The 23305-nt window shown below is 37.6% G+C and overlaps 1 protein-coding gene across 1 annotated transcript in view; it reads right to left on the bottom strand.

Annotated features, from left to right (window-relative positions):
- The window catches only part of LOC128740980 (uncharacterized), a 53147-nt gene extending 36967 nt beyond the window's left edge, over positions 1 to 16180 (bottom strand). Inside the window, exon 1 of the mRNA XM_053836556.1 lies at positions 15988 to 16180. Coding sequence (XP_053692531.1) covers positions 15988 to 16180 — 193 coding nt within the window. The remainder of the gene's footprint in view (positions 1 to 15987) is intronic.
- Positions 16181 to 23305: the final 7125 nt, after the last annotated feature.

Below are 23305 nucleotides of genomic sequence, written 5' to 3' on the forward strand. Positions count from 1 at the left end.
GTCGTGTTTTAATGGCGGTATTAATTGCCGTGTTAATGAACTCCAATTAACAACAATCATCAAAGCGCAAGGTCTCATGTGGGCCAAAAATTAAGCTTCGCATACACACTCAGCCGCTTATCATTATCGCACAGTGGGAGAACAAGACAATTTCGGTTGGTAATTAAATTTATTATGAAAGCGAGTTTGACAATGCATTTAATTATTAGCTGCTGGAAAATCCAATTTAGAATTGCTTCACTAAACTCTTTTACTCTACTTTCTAATCTGCACTCTCTTTACTCAGCTACTCTGTACTCTCTACTCTGCACCCTTCACTCATCCACTCTTCACTCTCCACTCTCCCCTCTCTACTCTCAGCTCTCAACTCTCTGCTCTCTACTCTCTACTCTCAACCCTCATTTCTCCACTCTCCACTCTCAACTCTCCGCTCTCAACTCTCCACTCTCAACGCTCCACTCCCAACACTCTACTCTCCTCGCTCTCTACTATGACTATCTACTCTACTCGCTACTGTCAACTATCTACTCTCCACTCTCAACTCTCAACTCTCAACCCTTCATTCTCTACTCTCTACACTCAACTCTCTACTCTCTATTCTCTACTTTCTATTCTATACTCTCTACTTCTCTATCTTTTTGCTATTTTACTGCTATTTTACATCTACTTTTCTGTTACTTTTCATCAATTTCTCTGCCACCTTTCTATTACATTTAAGTTAGTTTTCTGCTACTTTTTTGTAATCTTTTTCTACATTCCTGTTACTTTTCTTTTAAATGTCTACTCTTTTTCCGCTATCTACCTTTTTTCATTATCTTCTACTTTCTTGCTACTTTACTACATCGTTTCTGCTCCTTTTCTGACCCTTTTCTGCTAGTTTTCTGATAATTCTCTCCTACTTTTCTGTTACGTTTAAGTTATTTATTTATTTACATTTTTAATGGGGCTTTCAACCGGTGGTTGGACGTTTGAGTTACTTTTTGACTACTTTTTGCTACATTCCTACAACTTTTCTGCTACTTTAACTTCACTCTTCTGATACTTTTATGCTACCTTTCTGCAACTCTTTTGCTATTTTTCTGCTACTTTTGGTTACTTTTCTGTTACTTTTCTGCTACCTTCCAGCTACAAGTCTTCTGGTTTTCTTTTAACTTTCTGCAACTTTTTGCTACTATTCCGTTACTTTTCGGCTACTTTTCTGCTGCATACTGTCATTTTTCTGCTTGTTACTTTTTAGCTGTTTTTCAGTAATTTTTCGGCAACTTTCCTGCTATTTTTGAGCTACTTTTCTGCTACTTTTTTACCACCTTTTGCTGCTTTCCAGCCACTTTTCTGCTATTTTTTACTTTTCTGCTTTGTTTCAGACTCTTTTCTGTAACAATTCTGCTACTTTTCTGCTACTTCTAGATACTTTTCTGTTTTCTGTTACTATTCTACTTCTCTTGCTTTGTACTGTGCTACAAAGCTATTTTTGCTTTTTTTCTGTTACTTATTTCTACTTTTCTGCTATTTTTCTGTTCCTTTTCTACTGGTTTTCTATTCCTGACGTCAATTAAAAGAAGAAAACTTTTTCCAAATTAAATTCTACTACAGTAATGTTCCGATTTTGTCAGCTCCCGATTTTGTCTACCCCCGATTTTATCAGCATTTTATCCCGATTTTGTCAGTCTGTAAAATTTGTTTAACCTTTGTGCTTTTAAACATAATTGATCAGACTTTTCAGCCTGCTTGAAACTATTTTGATTCTCTGGGGAGAGTTTTTGGATAAAATGATGCCTTCTTGCGAGTAATTTGGGGTCAAAACTAGGGTATTTTTATAATAAAAGTTCTATAGTTCCTAAACAAGCAAAGATAGAGGTATACTACATTCAGCAATGTTGTGTATTTTTACTATTTGTACAACTTTGTAAAACATGGAAAAGTCATACAACAACTATAAAAACAGCTAAAATAGAAAAACTGGTTTTACCGATTTTTCATTTATGAGTAATAGGATTTTTCTATCTTTGGTAAAGAGATAGAAGGTTACTGTCTTCAGCAAAATTTCTTACAATAATATGCTGTAAAACTTTGCAGAACACATCAATGTGTTATATTGAAACTGAAGGAGAATAATTTTTTTATTTCACTTTTAGGGGGATTAATCAAAATTTGAATTCCGCTGGACGATAGAACTTTCAATTTTAAGATAATCTTCCAAAGGATTCATCAACCTAAAACCACGTTTTCCCGCTCAAAGCTAATGCGCACCAAAAAAGGTTCTAGACCAGTTTGCTCTGCCCGGTTCATTGAGCTTTCGGTTGAGCAATTAAGAGTTAAAATTTAATTTTTAGTAGAAGTCTTCGATATTGCAAGGTCTTACTTAAGTATTGAACCTTGGAAAAATTGTGAAAAAAAATTCCCGATTTTGTCAGTTTTCCCATTCTGTCAGCCCAAAATTTCTACATGGGGCTGACAAAATCGGAACATTACTGTATTAATATTTATTCCCGACATATGCGTATTTCGCCTACGACATACAGGCTTCATCAGTGTCTGCTTTCGAACTCGAGTTCGCTTAATTTCAGGTTTCTGTAATTTAAAGTTTTGTATTCTTTTGAGAAACTCCAAAAACTTCAGTGGTTTTCTATTGTTTTACAGCAAGTCTTTAGCTGCTTTTTGCTTTTTGCTTATTCAGTTATTTTTCTACTACTTTTCTACTACTTTTAGCGATTTTTCTACAGCTTTGCTGCTACTTTTCTGCTTCTTTACTGATCTTTTTTGTTACTATTCCGCTACATATAAATCTGCTGCTTTTCTACTTTTATTTTGTGTTACTTTTCAGCTACTTTTTTACTACTTCCCGGCTATTTCCACTACTTTTCTGTAACTTTACAGCCGTTTTTCTGCTACTTCAAGGCTTCTTTTCTGCTACTTTTCTGCTTTTTGCTACTTTTTTCCTACTTTTTGCTACCTTTCTGGCTCTTTTCTGCTACTTTTTAGCTTCTTTTTGATGCTTTAAGCTACTTTTCTGCTGTTTTACTACCACTTGGCTGCTACTTTCATGCTACCATCATGCTACTTTTCCGCAAGTTTTGCTACTTTTCTGCTTATTTTCTGTTACTTTTCTGCTTCTTTTCTACTACTTTTTCGATACCTTTCAGCTACTTCTCTGCTACTTTTCTGCTATTTTTACTACTTTTTACTGCATATCGGCTACCTTGCCATTTCCATACTTTTTTGTCCATACTTTTGCCATACTTTTTGGTACTATCTTACAGCTACTTCTTTGATTCTTTTTGTCTACGTTACTGCCACGTTTTGGCAGTTTTTCAGCTATTTTTCGGTTACTTTGCTGCCACTTCTTCTACTATTCTGGACTGATTTTTTTGTTGTAAATTTTCTGCTACTTTTCTTTCATTTTTTCGTTTTTTTACAGTTGGTTTTCTGTTACTTTTCTACTATTTTTCCGTTACATTTTTGCTACTTTCCTACAACCATTCTGCTACTTTTTTGTAGCTTCACTACTAATTTTCTGTTACTTTTCTGCTATCTTTTTGCCAATTTTCTGTAACTTTCCTGCTTTTTTCCACTATCGATTCTAATCGATTGGGTGCTGACAGTATTCCATTCTTAGGAATCTTGGAATCCACAGTAACGCCATTGTCGTTGTACTAGGCTAGCATGTCTAGACATAAAAGGAAGATAATGACTGAAAATCAAGTAATTTTCTATTGTTTTACAACAAGTCTTTAGCTGCTTTTTTGCCAATTTTCAGTTATTTTTCTGCTTTTTTTCTACTACTTTTAGCGACTTTCCTACAAACTTTTCTGCTACTTTTCACCTACTTTTTTGCTACATTTCTGTCACTTTTCTGCTTCTTTACTGATACTTTTTTGATACTGTTCCACTACATTTCAGCTACAAGTCTGCTGCCTTTCTACAACTTTTCATCTACTTTTATGCTATTGTGTGCTACTTTTCAGCCATTTTTTTAGTACTTTTCGGCTGATTCTCCGCTACTTTTCTGTAATTTTACTGACATTTTTTGCAACTTTTTTGCTAATCTGCTACTTTTTTGCTAGTTTACTTTTCAGCTACTTTTGTACTACTTTTCGGCTGATTTTCCACTACTTTTCTGTAATTTTACTGACATATTTTTGCAACTTTTTTGCTAGTTTTCTGATACTTTTTTGCTACTTTTCCGCTACCTTTTAACTACAACTTTCCTGCTTATCTGTTAGCTTTTTGCTACCTTTCTGCTGTTTTCTTCTACTTTTCAGTTATTTTTTTACAGCTTTTTCGCTACTTTCAGCTTCTTTACTGCCGTTTTGCTGCTATTTTTATGCTACTTTTCTGCACCTTCTACTACTTTTTCACTATTTTTTGCTACTTTAGTAACACTTTTCAGTTATTTTTCAGCTACTTTTCTGCTACTTCTCTGATACTTATCTTTTACATTTTTACTGCTTTTCTGCTTCTTTTCTGACTGTTGTCTGCTACTTTCCAGTTACGTTTCTGCAACTTTTTTATTACTTTTTGCTTCTTTTCCGCTACTTTTTTGTTTTCTGCTATTTTTTCCTACTTTTTGTTACTTTTCTGCTACCTTTTAACTTCTTTTTGATAATTTTTTGATGTTTTAAGCTACTTTTCTGCTGTTTTACTACCACTTTGCTGCTACTTTCATGCTACCATTATGCTACTTTTCCGCAACTTTTGCTACTATTCTCCTCCTTTTCTTTCACTTTTTTGTTTTTTCCTACAACTTTCTACTATTATTCCGTTACATTTTTTTCTACTTTCCTACAACTATTCTGCTACTTTTTTGTGGCTTCACTACTAATTTTTTGTTACGTTTCTGCTCTTTTTGCAAATTTGTTGTAACTTTAACTTGAAATTCGGAGTTGAAATTGGACTTAAAGTTAGACATGAAGTTAGCAACGAAGTTTAACTGGAAAATGACTCGACATGAAATCGAATCTAAAATTGAATTTGAAATTTTACTTGAAACTGGAGTTTAAATTTAACTTTAAAGATTTGATTTTGCTTCTACATTTTACTTGAAATTGAAATTAAATTAGATTTAGCCACCACTTTCGAATCTCTGCCTTTTTAGGGTGTCCTGTCCATGGTCAGACGTTCACTATAAATCGTTTCGGTTCATCATACGGTGGATTTGCAATAATTTAACGATTCAAGCAACTCACGAGCAGATATTCCGGAATTTTCATTGCAGACGAGCAGAATTGATTCGCGGCGCACTTGCACCCGGAGACGCCATGACACAAACAAGTGAAATTATCCTCACAACAAATGCCTACTATGATTTTGTGCGCTCTGAATGCGACTTTTGTTGATCAAATAAATAAATAACAGCATTTTTCGAGTGTGCACAGATAATATGTCAGCATTGTTTTGATTGCGCCATATATATTCGAGAGAAATTGCACAAATTATATGGAAAGACTAGATGCAATAATTCAAAGAAAATGATTTCGAATCCAGCCTAAAATAAAAGAAATGTTATCACTAGCTGAAGGATGGAACAAAGCAACGGTGAGACCCGTGTGACGTTAAAAAATTAGAGATTTTATCTCTAACGAAAGCGAGCGTATGAAAATAAAAAATAATAATACAGCAACTAAGATGGGTTTTGTTATAGATACGAGAAAGTGTGATGTTAATAATTGAATTAAAAATGCAAACGACAAGAAGAAAGAAAGGCAGAAACACTTCTATAAGCACTTCTATAACGATTTAGCTTATGGAATATCTTAAAGTTTCATTTTTCTGTATTTACAGATTCTACGAAGATGTTCAACAAGAGAATATATGTCAACGAAAAATAATAGGATTGAAGATTTTGTAACTTTTCCGAGAAATCAACTGAAGTGGTTTAACATTTTTCGCAAAATTTAACATGTCCCATCGTACTCCACTGTGCATCGTGCATCCAGACATTCCCGCTTCCCAAATCAGCAACTGGAAACTGGAAACTGGGAAAGCACAACAGCAACACAGAGATAATGGCTCGTGCAAAATTATGTCTGTGCCCAATACCATTATGCACATGCAGACTTAAACGCAAATGTTGCATGTGCTGCATTTATGCTAAACGGGTTTCAGGCACAAGCAAGGGAGGAAACAGTCGGTGTTGCGTGTGCCGCCGAAAAACGGGTTTATTTTGCGTGCTGCAAATGTGTATTCTCTAAGTAATCAATTTATCTTATGATTATTCAAATGAGACGTTCTATCATAGCTTGGTTATTCCACATGGAACTTTTTATCACATTCGGGATCATCATTAGTACTACACGAATTGAACGTTGTTGGTTCTTCAAAGCGCACAATCTGTTCAGAATTTATTACTCTCCCACACGCATTCTTCCAGACGGCTGATTCTCCAAAATCATTACAAATGCAGAGGGGAGTGCCTTCTTAATGGGTCGTCATTGTTCAAACTTTCTTTTCCTTCTCTCTGGACTACCGGCACGGTTGTTTGAGTGAATGAATGAATGAATAAAAATTATATGCAACCGCTCATATGTCCTATCATCGAACCGCCATCGTTTCATGTCCGAGATTTTTTTTTCCTTCCGATGGCCGTCGTCATCATGCTTCTCATATTGCTCTGAACCTCTGAAAGGCATTTTCAACTTAGCCGGAGAAATTTTGATTGCCCATATAGGAGCGAGCGTGGGCAGCTGATGGGTCAGAAGAAGAAAAAACAACAATTTGCACCGCCAATTTGTTTTTTTTAAGCTGCAGGGAAATGGATTCGACCATCCTTTTGCTTCACTTAATTTACCGGCCAATTGCTTTTAGAAAAAATGCAGCCCATCATTTACATTTGATTGGAACAAATCAGCACCCTAGCGTCGACATACATCGGATTGCCTATAGGTTCCGCATTAGGTCGCGGGTGTTCCCGGCCGGATCCTAAGCCTGGGATCAAGTGGTGGTAAAAGTGGGCTAATAAAACACACAACACACTGTTCCGAAGTATAATCTCCCTTATTCCCGGTCCGGCCACTTTTGGTTTGGCATCATTTTATCCGATCGCTTGATGAGCGTTGCCGTGGCCGTGCCATGCCGTTGCCGATGAGTGCCTCTTAGCTTAGGGGACCGACTGGCCGTATGGACGTGTGCTGCATTGGATGCTGTCCAACCGAAGAGCTAATATTTATGGCGCTCCGCCGCTGCTGGCTGTACGGTTATAGGGTTAACCCATTTTTAACGGCGCACACCCTGGAAAAACGAATCTATCTCGCGCGCCATGAAATGGAATCGCTAATGTGTGTGAAACGCCAGTTTTGGCCTAGTAGGTATACAACACACGATGATGGGAGCCTTGATCGACAGCTGGAGATGATTTACGATTAACATCTATCTGGAAATTAGATTTGCAAATTGCGGAAATTTCGTGGCCTACTCGTTCGTTTAAATCTTTCATCTTGCTTGTTGCAATGCTAAGGCCGTGCCAGCCAGCCTGCCTGCCAGCCTGCCAGCCTGCGGCACGCTGGCTGGCAGTTGGTTGATGTATTTCGATAAGCTTGATGTTCTGTAGAAAGTGTGTGGCTAATCAGCCATTATCGGCAGCTAACAGTACGATTGAATAAAAGCTAACGGTGTGGTTAGCTCACTAAAGTTCCATATACTACAGTTTAATCTGGCATTATCATTAGAAGAAAGATGTGTTCTTCATTTTTGACACTTTCAAACACCTCAAGAGCATGAATTTTTGGGCCCAACCGTACGCAAGACCTACTTCGATTCATGATATTGAACCAGAAACTGTCAGTGGTGACGAAGCAAACCGGCCAAAGCTTTTGAGAGAGCTGTGTCTGACGTCTGAGTGCCACCACTTTATAATTCGGACACATTGATCGTACCGTTTGATGAATAAATCTTTGTTCATTCATTCGAGTACCTGTGCCTGTGCCATACATCGTGGTAATTCAAAACTAACTGTAACTGCTAATTGAATTTGAAGTTTTTTTTCGTATGGCTTTTATGAAATTTGGATCAGCTATTGATCTGTTGGGACGATATGCAGATTTGCGAGGTTAAGTATGAGGTAACGAGCTTTTTCGGCAATTGGGACAAGTCCCATTTTTAATGAAAGAATCCCCAGTGGCATTTAGGTTTTTTACTTAGATATTGAAATTTAAATCTGTTGAATTACCCACTGTGAATTTATTATTGTGAATCGTATAATTGCGAATTGTTGAATGCATTCCAAATTATACGAGGAAGATGTGTATCAAAAGAAAAACCTGAAGAGGTTTTCTTTGATCTTGAACTTCGAATGATGTCAATCACTTTGAAATAAAATGTGTTAAAACGAGTGCCTAGTTCTCTTTTTATTGTACTGCCACACTAAAACGGGGATTAAATTTTCATTAAAGACCCTTCTGTAAAAGTTGAACTTTTTCAATTGGTACGTTATTTCACAGAGTGCACTTTGGAAGGATGCAAGTTCGTTTCTTTATAGGTACTTGTCTTTTCATGAAATCTTGCTTACCTAACATAATCGGAATGTAAGAATTATGCATTAAACTGTTTTTCTACATACTCACACTGATTTTCATGTGCATTTAAATTACAACTGAATGAATATTTATGTTTTCTTTGGAAACAAACACTTGAATTAAACTCATTCCAATAGCACTTCACGGAAATCACCTGGGGCATCTCTCCGGAGGGACCTTGAACGTGTAAATATGCGGCAGACGGTTTCTCACCCATTATACAACACGTTAAAAACCAAATAAAACGGTAAAACTGTACCGATTAAAGCGCACCTATTAAATCACTTTACGATCCACTGATTGTTTTTCATATTTTTCAGCTCTTGTTGACCGTCGTCATCAACAACACCACCGCACCGCCGCCATGGTAACAGACACTCAACGCTGGAAAACAACAGGCACTCATCGGACACGGCGCGGTGTTGTTCTGCAAGCCACTCAACCAACTCAACTATGCTCACCTTCAACCGAAAAATATAAGCCGATAACGATTTCGAGGCATATTTCAACGTCAAGTAACTGTGTACGCTTAGCTTATTTTCATTATTTTCATTTACACTATCCCGACCGGACCAGACGAAGAGGGAAGAATCCGACGAAACCACATGTCTTACGTTGCGTTGTGTTGCGCTGTGGAAATGGAACACAAGCGAGCGAACATTTTCCCGAAAAAAAAACACAGAAACATTCTTTTTTGATCGTCATTTTTTCCCGCACATTCGGCAATGTGGCCGAGAAGCCGAATTTGCGATCAGCCGATCCCGATTTCGCCGCTGTTGTTTGGCTTAAACCCACCCGATATGTATGTCTACAACAATAATTCCATTAATTTCATTTTCTTTTGCTGCAGAAGTTAGTTATTCGCGGTTCAAAAAACCAACCTCAAAAGTTCGACGGTAAGTCAAGAATGAAAATCAGAATTAATTTTAACCTCAAAAAAATGATTGCCACCACGCTTTATGATTTAAGTGCACGTTCCTTTCCTTCTTAAGCCGGGCCGGGTGCTCGAGAATGGCCGCAAAGTATGATTCCTGATCTGAATGCAAAATAATTCTTCTAGATTTGTGCTCTGTTTGCCGAAGCATTGCCGGAGCAGACAGATTGAAATGGTTGATAATAATCCTACTGGCTGCGAATTTTTCCACGCTAATATTGTTTAACATAAACAATGTTCTCACAGGCACAGGCAACGAACTGTTCGCCAGAACAATTGGTTTGCTTCTTTATTTCCTGTGCGGGTCTCGATATGTTTTTAAAAGACCTGTATCAAGAGTTTATATTGGAATAAAAATTCAAGAGTAATGACACGGGAATCGTCCAGCAAAAAAATCAGCTGCGTAATAATGAATCGGAAGCAAAGGGCATTTCTTCCACTTTTATTGAATATCTTCGCTGAAAATCCATTTTTGATACCTACATTGCTCAGAACAAATGAACAGAAACAGATGATGGTTGGACGACACGAAGTCTGGTGAATATAGCAGGCGAAATGAAACTTCACAGCCACTGAGCCACTATTCGTCAAGTTTTATTTAACCACTAGAGCAATCAATTTATGCCATTTTTGTATGAGCCTGTGTTTAAATGTATTACACTTAGTGCCTTTCCGAGATCATCCCGAAATCGATATGAGTCTTCACCTAAGAAAAGTTGTCGATTCTTCGTCTGTCATTATTTTCTTTTGATCGAAACGCCACTTATGAAGTGGACAAATCACATAAAACATTATGTTCAAGGTAGATCATCATCGGCAAAACTTTTCTTGGCAAAAGAGTATCAATCAAGTGTCTTGATTCAAGACCTTTTACAAATTTTTCGCCAATTTTCTAAATTTTGGACTTAAAAGCAAAACTAAATTAACGATTTTTCAATTTTTTTGAAAGCCAAATCGCATTTTCGCTTGTAATGCTTCCTATCACTTGCCACTCTACCCTTCTTCTTCAGTGTACCATCTTTCCCCAATCGGTCTTATTAGCGGCATATTGGCCGAATTTCACACCTTAGGAACCACAGCGACGCCATTGTCGTTGTACCACTGAACAGTGGAATTTTAGCCCCAAAAGGTCTGTTGTTCCAATATCTCTAAATGCTTTTTTTTTCAATCCTTTGCTGATATATTTGTAATGATTCCAATGGTATAGCTATTGTTCACGTCTGTTTTTAACAGTTTTGACCAAATCAAGGACAGTTTAATCTACTTTTCTGAAATCCACCGACATAAAATCGATTTACTTTCGTGATGAGCATACTACGTGATGTAGAATCCGATGGCAGAGTGCTTAAGTGCTGACATAAAAGACGGTTTATCCTAGTTTTCTCGGTCAGCTAGTATGCATCAAATTAGCTAAAACTTTGTACAACGCCTGTGTTCCTTACTGTAAACAAATGCCAAACGATTGAAATTGAGATCTTACTGTGTTTTTACATCATAGTTATTAGAGTAAAGTGGTTTTTAGATTATCAAAACATCAAAAAACAATCTTGTGACGCAAACAAATACCATGATATCGGTTTCCACTTGAAAATACATTTCTTATGAACAAAATAGATCAATTATATCTCAGCATAACTCAGAGATATTTACTTGTACGTCTCTTTTTCTCATTAAAACTAATATAAAATGCTCTTCAACCAACGCCCTGAGCCCTGGCATCAGAACCCTTATAAAAATATCTCTCTTTTGACATTCAAATATGGAATCTAGTCCATCTGAAACTTATGCAGCAACAAATGCCATCCTTCATCACGAAGAATAAGCTGCTATCTGAGTACCTGTGGATGGTTTTTGTAAATGGCAAAGCATTCAAACAGTAGTGATACGTGTTTACCACGTTGATCTAGCAAAAACGATCGGCTATATTGCTGCTTCTGGACTTTCCTAAAGCTCTCGAAACCATTCCTCGACGAAAACTTTGTTCGAAGTTGGAGTCAGTTTAACTTTGCCGATTCTGCTGTTAACCAAATAGAGTAATATTTGAAGGAATGAGCCAAAACTGTGTGCTGGAGAGCAGGGCTTTTATCGATCCTCTTTTTCTATAGCAATCGTTCTCACCGTTCATTCAACTTCATAGCGTCTGTTTTGTGCTGGAATTCGAACGCTATGCACAGTACTGCCACTCTTCGTTCAGTCATACCTCCAATTGTACAGCAAAATGAATGCGTTCGGATCTTTTTTACTTTTTCGTTTCGATAAAGTTGTCTTTATCGTTCTGAAAGAGCGAATGACTGCAAAACAGTCAATCAACCGGCAGCTACCATTACTACAGAAAGCAACCACTATACGTGCGTGAAACAAGTTCATCGGACCCAACACAAGCGAACACCCAGCAAACCACAAATCGTATAATAATGTGTGAAAATTATCTTAAATATCGCTGAACAAACTCGAAATCGTTCATAAAGCTTAATTAAGCGCACCCTAGTTGACATTTATTCGTACAAAATGATAGTAACTGATTCACATACGATTTGCGTCACAGAATTGTGTAGCATTATGGAACTAATCATGTTGAGTCGGATTTCATCGTATACAAATACTTAGGAATGTGAATTGTTTTCTTATAATTTGCAGTACGTATATCGCCTCCAAAACAGTACGCATATGCTGGTTTCGTGCATCGAATGCGATTTTTCTAAATATATATCGGTACATATATCATATTTGTCACTTTGATATACACACGAAAATGTTTGCTGGGCATCTTGCTTACGTCCGTCCGATGTCGTACGACAAACTTTTACTGTGGGTACGATTGGAGAGAAAAAGAGAAACGAAAATAAAATACGTTAATACGCACGTTACCTTCTGCTCCCGATCATTTTGCAGCTTAATATTTTCAATAAGCACGACTAGGAGAACGAATGTTGTTTTGAACTGCGGCTCCCACTAGACATCGGCAGTCGATAAAAGGCAGTAGACTACGAGAAGAAACACATTCAAATGATCGTTTTAGCCCAAGCCCAAGTTGAATGCAAAAAGCGTACACGTTCACGCAGTCACATGCAGTCATTTTGCGATCCCTTTACAAGCCCTGCTGGGGAGATCAACATCTGGAGTTCCTCATGGCTCGGTGCTTGAACCTTTGCTTTTTTGTTTTCACGTCAACGATTTACCCTCCATGCTCAAGACCTATGTTCATGGATAACGTTCCGATTAGGATGATGAATAAAGATCTAACGAAACGAAGTCTCAGCGAAATCACTTTTCCGTTAACCAATCAAAGAGCATAGCAATGCATAGTGGGGATTCTTTCGAAAAAAAGTCCCTTTTTCTCTATATCTGCAAATGCCGAGCTTGAATGAATCTTTTGATATAAAGATAGATATTTTTATAAGGATTTCAATGATATTATGCTTGTTTACGGCACTCATCTGTTTCCAGCCGTTTTTGCCAAAAGAAGGGAATTTTACCCTACTTTTCTCGACATGAAGAGATGTAAAAGTCATTTTCCTTGGATTCCGCTGGGATAAAGTTGATCTTTTTTCACCATAAATAAGCTTTCTTCAAGCGAAACCCGACTACATTGTATTTGTTTACGAAAAATGGTTGTTTATTATGATTTTTGTCAAATAAACGACCTTTTACCCTAGTTTCATCAATGTTTATCAATAAAAGTGAATATCTCTGGATTCCGTTGAGATAAATCAAAACTTTTTTCACCATAAGAAGTTATTTTTATATGCAATCGAACAGTTTGGTGTTTGTTCACAGCACCTGTTTGTTTCTTGTAGTTTTGGTCAAATAAGAATCATGCAACCTAAATTTGGCAATGTTAACTTAAAAAATTAGGGCAAAATGACTAATTTTGTCGTGCTTAAATACCCTGCCATCGGAATTTACATGAAGTTAGCTCTCTTGAGGTGAAAACAGACCGCTTTTATCACACCGGGCTCCAGAACTATTGATCAATACATCTCAGTACTCCTAGAAAAGTAGGATAAAATCCCTTTCATTTGGCCAAAACTGCTAGAAACAGACGCGTGCCGTAAACAAGAACCACACCATTGAAATTCCCATAAAAATACCTTTCTTTTGATATCAAAATATTGAATGTAGTCCAACGACATTTGGTGATACTGAGACAAAGGAATTTTTTGCAAAAAAATCCCACTGTGCAATGGTTTTGGAGCCGCACCGCTCATGTGTAAACTGATGTAAACTGATCAGAACACAATCTCCACCAGAAATTATTGCCAATCCAGACGTCGTTCACAGAATCTGATAATTCTTTCCAACAGATTGACTAGCTGCTCGAATTCATTGTTTCAACGCTTAACTTCTGAAATAGTTTCTAAGAGGGGAAGCCTTCATTATTTCTAAACGCAATTAATGTCAGTATTGAGGTATTTAGTTAAGGCTTAGTAAAGTTTTTGGAGATTTACTTATTACGCGAAAGATACGTTCCGCGTAAATCAAAACCGCGTGAAAAAGTCGTGTAAATTCGCATAAAAACCGTATGAATTCTGACTTTCGCGTAAAAAGGCCACGTAAACTACAAAATACCTGTAACTAAAACCTTGTGAATTTCAAAACTACGTAAAATCGCGTAAAAACGTGTGAATTTAAAGCGGTCAGAATTCGCGAAAAATAGTCGCATAAAAAATCGACTTCAGTGTATTGAGATAAAGGTTCGAAATTAAATATCCACTACAGTCAGGTTAAACTTCAATAATGGCAGCTAGCCATCGGACCAAATAGGCTGTTCTGAAGGAACTAAAATTGTCACCTTTCAGTTCGCAGCTGCAGATTGTTTTCCAAACTAAGAACTTTTTCGGGAATGGCCGAAACTTTACAGTGTTCTGGGGAACTCTGGCGATTGGATGAGAATTTTATCCGAAAATGCCCACCCAGTTATTTCCGGATTAAGATGCTGGCCTAAGAAGCCAGTCATCGTACGTTCGAATCTCGACTGGGCGGTGCCGCTATAGAGCTAATAGGATCTTTGCACTAGCCCCGTAATTTTCCTGTACTCTAAAAACCGCCGCGAAGTCTGTCGATAGAGAAGGGTCAAATTCTGAAGGACTTTTATACTAATGGCTTTGTTTTTTATCCGAAAATGGCCTTTTTGTATATTTCTAAAGATTTTTTTTGCCATATTTGCCGCACCTCTTGATAACAACTTCGAATTCTGGTTGATCAACCCGATTCGAATGAATTAGGATTAGCTACACTTGCTTTCCTGCCACTTTTGGGCTTCCTGCCGATGGTTGGATGTTCTCCAAGATGTTTCAGGTTGTCACACACCGTGGCTTTGGGATAACAGGTCAGCCACGTCACAAGTGGAAAATCAAGAATTGTTGTTGCAAACATTCAGATTTTTTTCGCAACACGTTTGTTCCGTTGTCGTTATGATATAAACAAATGATTTTATCCTAACAAATGCCTACTTCGATTCTATACACTCCCATCGTAGTGCATTGGATTTTAGGTAAAATTGAGCTTGGACAAACAAACATTGTTTATATTTGAGACCTTTTAACCATTTTTGGTCATTTAGGTGAGCTTGGAATAAAAACTATCGAAAGAGATGGCGACATATTACTAACCCGAATCGTGGGAAAAAAGTAACGCAAAGTCTTGGCGCTATATTTTCATGGAATTTAATCTACTAATTTTTAATTCGACAAACGTCAAAGTGTGAGTATCGCGTTTGTGTCTATGTAACAGTCACAGACTGTTAGTGTAAAAAACAATTACGATTGCGGGGCTAGTGCTACGCTTCTATCAACTCTAGCAGCCACTTCCAGTCGAGATTCGAATATCTGACGACTGGTTAGTTAGACCAGTATTATACCTCGAGGGCAATTGGGAGACTGAAAAAAGTCGTGAGGAACTAGAGGGAGAGAACTAAGATATAATAATCAAAAAATTGAATCTGCTTTAAGTATAAGAAAAACATTAGAAATTCATATTCTTTAATATGTTTCTTGTGAATGAGTAAATGTTGGGAAAATTGTATACACTAAAAAATTTTGATATTAGATTACATTAGAACAACAAGCAAATCAGGAATTAAAATATTGCCTTTTTTCCACAAACTAAAAAGCACTATGAATAAAATTACAATTTAAATAGTCGTTCTACTTTGTGCAAGTCGTCTGGAAAGCTTCAAAAACAATGTTTCAAATTAACGTAGATCATTTCTACTTCTCTCATACATTAAATATTAAGAGGAATTCTTCTAGCCTACAGTTCAAAATACGAATGTGTTCAAATTTTATAAAAAAGAATCACAAACCGATTTCTACGTAATTTATTACAAGCCGATCACATCATCAATAATTCATTTTCACCGCATTCCACCCTCCTTGCTCGAAATAAAAATTTCAGCAATGCTAATTAGAATCACCCCAGGAAGATCAAATTTCACGGTGAGCGAAAAGAAAATGTGTCATCTCTCCCGCAGGTCCATTCTTTAACGGGATCACAGCGAAAAAAAGCACACATAGGTATATGTAGGTACGAACAAAATCTCACCTCTCCTCTTCTGGCGAATTCCTTCTACGGCCACATCAGGTGTCAACACAGCGACCGCAAAGAAGCCGTACAGCAGCAACGTCGAGAAAGAACAATCTCCAACGACTGACCACCGCCGCTGCTGTCCACCGGCTGCTTTCGTCAAACCCACATGACGCTTCTTGCTACTTTTGCTGCTGCTGGTGCTATCCATGTTGAGTTGGGCACACTTAAAAACACACACTTTTTTTCTTTCTTCCAGAAAATAATCGTCGATTTTCACCTCATTCGTTGCTGGGAGTCATTCTTATCCGCACTGTCGAGTATCATCAATCATGTATTCTTTACGTTTTCCGCAATGACTGGGTTACACACTTCAAGGCCGAATTTGGGTCAACCACTGCCTGCGCTTCCGCCCCGGTCAGCACTCGTTCTTCCTGGCAGAACGTAAAACAAACACTTCACTCCGACGTAGAGCCTCCGAAACTATTCAACTATGCCCCCAGCTTTCCACTTGACAGCTCTAATTGATTCGAGAAAAAAATTCTAGCGCAAAGCCAATTACTGCTAATCTCATCTAACAGCACCGACGCCCGGAACAGGTTTTTTTTCTATCGTATCGAAAGCTTTCCTCCGGCTCTCGTAAATCACCACGATCTCTCGAGAAAAAAAAGAAATGTGAAAGAAAACAAATCACCGCAAGTTTTTTTCGCGCATCTTGAAACAAAACTACTACTGTCTGTCTGTGGTCTCCGTGGAGTAACGCGCAAGAATCGATTTCCACCGATAAGCGCCTACAACAACAGCGCGAAAGCTGGCTACCGAGGTCTATACCCGAAAACAAGCGGAAAATCGAACAAAACAGGTCCGTTCTGGACGGCAGTCGCAACACGAATAATCGCACACTGGAAGCGCACAAGAGGAAAAAGGTATCTACCCAAGTCCAAGACCCAACTGCTGCCGCTGCTGCTGCTGATGGTAGCGAGCTTTTTTTCGCGCTACACACCTCCGTCCGAACCCAGCCCGGCCCGGCACTGAATGATGATGATGGTGATTGGTGATGATGATGATGATGATCAAGCTCATGATGATCATCACCGTGGGACCCTCGCCGCGCAAGTCAATGATGGTCGGCTGGCCACTCCGGGCTGCTGGCTGCACTATACGCAGCGCACACGTACAACAGGTAAGAGCTGAGCGAACGATGTGGGAGAAAATCATATTATGTGGATTCGTTTTGGGCCATAATTTTGGGATGAGTGCTGTGCTGCCCGCAGCGCGATGTGTGGATCATGTCGTGTGTATCTTCTTTTGCTTTGCCGCACGTTGGGTGAAAAGGAGCTTTTCTGCATGGTTTGCAAAATTATCTCATGCATGAGCCTACGCTCGATACCAATGACAAACTGACAACATCACTCGCTAAAGGAACTAAAGGTTGATTTCAATGAAGCTCATTCCAGTGTTTGAGAGGATCAGCAAAAATGTTCTCAAACAATGAATGCAATTGGAAGGCCGACGAATCTATCACCAACTGCTGGACTGCATTCCTAGACTTATAACAGTGCAGACTACACCGATCAACAAAAATGAAAAAAAGTTCCTCCAGGAATCAAATTTGAAGCAATAGAGGACTATATTTTTCACCACTTTAGATGCTCATTGAAAGTCGGCAGATAACGGTACCGAAACCGGCGCTCAATGCGCTTTGTGCCTGGAAATAACTTTTCAGTGAGGACGCATGGCTAATATCCATTTAGTCGGATGTATCTACCTAGTCCGCTACATGGTTGCGCCTTGTACTGTATCGATGTACAAATGACCATGTGTCCTCACGGATGGGTGACTTGAGCGAACGGTAGCAAGTAGCAACTGAACCTTACAAACAGACCATGAATTATCATAGAATAACATTTTTGCATGAAATTAACCATTTTTATCGGTCACATACGAAAATTCCATCGAAAAAATGGAAAAGTTATTGTCGGAGTAACGAAAAACTTTTGATTTTTGTGGACAGGATTAAACTAAGTGTAAAAAAGTGGTCATGAAGCAGGATGATTGGCTGCTCAAAAATTGTTTTCGCAAGGTGATTGAATTCGATATATCATGGCGGTAACACCGGGAAAATTTGCTAGTCCGAATTTGTTGACATGAGTGCTTTTTATCATTCTACACCCTTAGGGGAAGGTAAGGAAGTGAATTAAAATTCATAATTCATTCGAATCTGGTTGATCAACCAGAACTCGAAGCTGCTACCAAGATGTTTCTGCAAAAATGGCAGCAGTTTCGCAATCCTACATCCAGAAGTAAAGAAGATGACTGGTTTTATGGTAATTTGTGGTGGTTATTTCAGGTTTAATTAATTAAGGCACAAATTGTGGTGGACGGTAACGCGAAGTAAAATCTTAAGAAAGTTTTACGAGAATTTGCTAAACAAAATACGTTTACGTCGTTATGGGTGCTGAAATATACAAAACGGCCATTTTCGTACAAAAATGCAAAGCCACTGGTATAAACGTCCTTTAGAACTTGGCCCTTCTTTATCGACAGACTTCGCAGCAGGTTATTAGAGTACAGGAAAATTACGGGGCTAGAGCAAAGATCCTCTTAACTCTACAGCAGCACCGCCCAGTCGAGATTCGAACGTACGATGACTGGCTTGTTAGGCCAGCATCGTATCCCGGAGCTTACTGGGTGGGCATTTTCGGATAAATTTCTCATCAAATCGCTAGAGTTCCCCAGAACAAGTTTCCGCCATTCACGAAAAAGTTCTTAGTTTGAAAAACAATCTGCAGCTGCGAACTGAAAGGTGACAGTTTCGGTTCCTTCAGAAGAGCCTTTTTGGTCTGATGGTCAGCTGCCATTATTGAAGTTTAACCTGAATATAGTGGATATTTAATTTCGAACATTTATCTCAATACACTGAAGTCGATTTTTATGCGACTATTTTTCGCGAATTCTGAACGCTTTAATTTCACGCGATTTTTGGAGTTTATGCTTTATACGTAGTTTTGAAATTCACAAGGTTTTAGTTACTGGTATTTTGTAGTTTACGTGCCTTTTTTATGCGAATTTCAGAATTCATGCGGTTTTTATGCGACTTTTTCACGCAGTTTAATTTACGCGGAACGTATCTTTTGCGTAATAAGTAAATCTCCAAAAACTTTACTAAGCCTCAACTAACTACCTCAAGTACTGTACTGAGGAGTACTGAGATGTATTGATCAATAACTTTGGATCCCGGTGTGATTTCGCCACAAGGTCTGTTTTCGTCACAAGAAAGCTAACTTTATGTAAATTCCGATGGCAGGGTATTTAAGCGCGAACAAAATTAGTCATTTTGCCCTAATTTTCTAAGTTAACATTGCCAAAGTAAGGTTGCATGATTCTTATTTCACCAAAACTACAAGAAAACCCCGATTTAATCCACCTAGTGGTGAAAGGAACCTTTGTTATACGGTCTTACTTGCTATTTGAGATAGAAATCGAAATCGTCTTCGGAACATAATTCATCTATTGGTTATTGTTGCGTAGTGCGTAGGTCTACATAAAATTTTTGAAAATTGAATAAGTTTACAAAATTTGAACAAAATAGGAACACTTTTAAATTTTGATAGATCCCTTTTTCATGAAATTGCTGAGTAAGGATAAGTAAGTTGTTATTAATCAGAGTAAATGCAAATAAAAGTAAGTTGTAAGAGGAAATCTTATTCTTTAACATATACATTGCCTAGTAACAGTCTAGTTTATAGGTTTTTGAGCTATGCGTAGTTTCCTGTAATGCCATTCTATTTGAACCACATCAATAGTGTTTTCTTGAATTGTATTTTCTTGTATTTTGTACAACACGTATAAGTTTTTCAACGCCATATTGTTATAAAGTTGCAAAACGTTGTTTAACTAACGTATATTCTTCAACAATCTTATTGTGCGCAAAATGTCATAATTACTCAATGCATTAATAATTTAAATTGCTGGGAAAATGCATACAGCAAAACTATCAGCAAATGTAAAATTATTAAAATGTATCCGTCTGCTGGTAGTCGAGTAATTCGGAGTCAAAATTAGGGTATTCTTTATAATCAAAGTTCTACAGTTCCTAAACAAGCAAACATACAGGTATACTATTTTCAGCAAAGTTGTGTTTTTTTACTATTTGTACAGTTTTGTAGTACATGAAAAAGTCATACAACAATTACAAAAAGAGCAAAAATAGAAAAACTGATTTTACAAATTCATATACAATAAATAAGATTTTTCTATCTTCGCTGCAGAGATAGAAGGCTACTGTCTTTAGCAAAATATCTTGTAATAATATGCTCTATAACTTTGCAGAACACATCAATGTGTTATATTGACACTAAAGAAAAATATTTTATTTATTTCACTTTTAGGGGGATTAATCAAAATTTGAATTCCACCAAACGATAGAGCTTTCAATTTCAAGAAACTCTTCCAAAGGTTCGATAAACCTAAAACCAAGTTTTCCCAGTCAAAACTCTAGTGCACACGTTTTCTTTGGTTTAGGGCTATTGTGCTCGCGAGTAACTGCGTTACAAAAGTTGGCGCGAGTGTTCGAGGGTTAATATCTTTTGACCGGTAAAACCAATTCTAATGAAATTTTGCATACATATTCGTAGTGTCAAAACCTCTCGTTTGATATTAAAATAATTGAAATTAGGTTAATTATCTTAATTAAAATCAGAATTAATTTTTGTTAATTTTGGTGTGGTGTATACGGCTGCTCGTAACTTTCAAATTAAACGTCCAATCAAAAAATCATTCAATAGTGATCTATTAGGATATATTATCTTTCAAATGAGACTAATAGCGCATAAATCGGCTTGGTCATCTCTAAGAAACAGGCGATAATTATTACCTTGTCAAAACAGGGTTTTAAGCATAAATTTTAAACTGCTTGTTTGTTTTCAATTAAAAATTCCTGCACAATTTAGTTTTAATAAGAGCTTTCATTTGATACTAAGATCGTTGAAATCGGTCATGTAGTTCCGGAGAAACCCGTGTCACGTATTTTTCACATTTTTGCTTATAACTTTTAAACGAAATGTCGTATCACGAAACAACTCAATAGTGATCTACTAGACAATAATACCTTTCAAACAAAAGTAATAGCGAACGATTCGGTTCAGCCATCTCTGAGAAACAGGCGATAGAAAAAATCATTACATACATACATACATACACACACACACACACACACACACACACACACACACACACACACACACACACACACACACACACACACACACACACACACAGACATTGCTCAAATCGTCGAATCCTATCGATTGGTATATGTGACTTGGCCCTCCGGGCCTCGGATCAATTTCGTGTTTTTCGACCAATTTTTAAACCTTTGTTGTAGTATAACAAAGGTAAAAACCATTTTCCGTAAACAAACACCATGTAGTCGAATTCCGCATTCCCAGCGACATCCAGGGATATGGGCTTTTACATCTCTTCATGTCGAGAAAAGTAGGGTAAAATCTCCTTCTTTTGGCAAAAACGGCTGGAAACAGATGAGTGCCGTAAACAAGCATAATACCATTGGAGTCCTTATAAAAATATCTATCTTTATATCAAAAGATTGATCCTAGCTCGGCGGCATTTGGTGATATAGAGAAACAGGACTTTTTTCGAAAGAATCCCCACTATGCATTGCTTTGCTTTTTGATTGGTTGGCGGAAAAGTGGTTTCGCTGAGACTTCGTTTCGTTAGATCTTTATTCATCATCTTAATCGGAACGTCATCCACAAACATATGTCCTAAGCACGGAGGGTAAATCGTTGACGTGAAAACAAAAAAGCAAAGGTTCAAGCACCGAGCAATGAGGAACTCCAGATGTTGATCTCCCCAGCAGGGCTTGAAAAAGGATCGCAAAACGACTGTGACTGCGTGAACGCGTACGTTTTTTACATTCAATTTGGGCTTCTGAAACGATCATTTGACTGTGTTTCTTCTCGTTGTCATACTGCTTCTTGTAGACTGCCTATGTCCAGTGGGCGCCGCAGTTCAAGACAACAATCGTTCTTCGGGTCGTGCTTATTGAAAAGTGTAAGTGTAAGCAAAATGATCGGGAGCAGAAGGTAACGTGCGTATAGGGTAGATGTGCCAAATATAGTTATAGCACCAATCATGGTAATACAGGAAAGTTTTTTAATCTTTTAACGTGTATGACATATTATTTTTAATTCAGAAATATATATTTAAAGAAGAACTAACTCTCCTGTGCCGACTTGTTGAATTCGTTTTAGAATAAACTTGCTCTATTTGTGAAAAAATATAGTTTGAAAATTTCGTGTAACTGTGAGACTTTTTTCTTAGCAATTCGCTAAGGTACACGTAATCCTAATTAAGAAATTTTCGATATATAAACTACATTTTCCGAAAAGAAAACCACATGAGGGAATAAGGCGCAACCTTCTTAATATTGTAAATTAATAAAAAACACGACTTTAATCAAGAATGATTGCTTTTCTGTATTATCAAAATTGGTAACATTTCACTACGGTGCGCCAAACATCGTAGTAGCCGATGCCCTATCATCGTAGCGAACGAAAGTGCCATTTCTCATCGTTGTCAGTTTTGGTCATAGCGTGATCGAAAATTTCCCGTAAACATTGCTCCAAACTCCAAAGAAGATATTTAACGTTGTATCGAGGCCATCAATACCGGGATAACGGTTTACGCAAGCTGTAAACATTTCCGGATTTCGATGTTCACTATTGTCTACAGGAGAAGTTGGAGAAATGTAATCCGGACCGCCAACTGGGCTATCTAAAAAGAGTTGCAGCAAATTGTCGACTGATTGAAAGGTATGTGGGATCTAGGTTTTCCTGTTTCCCGATATGCAGTTCGGTTTTCAGTTAGTGAGTACCTCACATTAAATGAGCGAATCACGCCGTTTCGGAATAATCAGTCAGGTAAATAAACTTGTAAGTAACGAATTTTATTTGGGACTAGTACAGATCACGAGAGAACACGTTGCAAAATTGTGTGAAGTAAACGGTGCTCGCGTATTGCGATTGTACTTCTGATTAGTTCTTTCATGATCATTTTTCTGATCCTAAAAAATTCCAAAACATCCGAACATATTAAGCATGTTATTCATTTTCAGGACGTTTCATGGTTTTATGCTTCGCAATCCCGGATTTTCTAACACACAAGAGGTCATATTTGAACCCGATATAAAGCAGCATGCATTTATTACGTACTTGATACACTTTCCTCGCCAATCAGCAATCAAGGAACCAACTATGGATTACACGAACCAGTGCTTAGTATGTGCCGGGTTTTAATAGCTGCTAAAACGTGT

The sequence above is a fragment of the Sabethes cyaneus genome, chromosome 3, assembly GCF_943734655.1.
Source record: "Sabethes cyaneus chromosome 3, idSabCyanKW18_F2, whole genome shotgun sequence".
NCBI lineage: Eukaryota > Metazoa > Arthropoda > Insecta > Diptera > Culicidae > Sabethes > Sabethes cyaneus.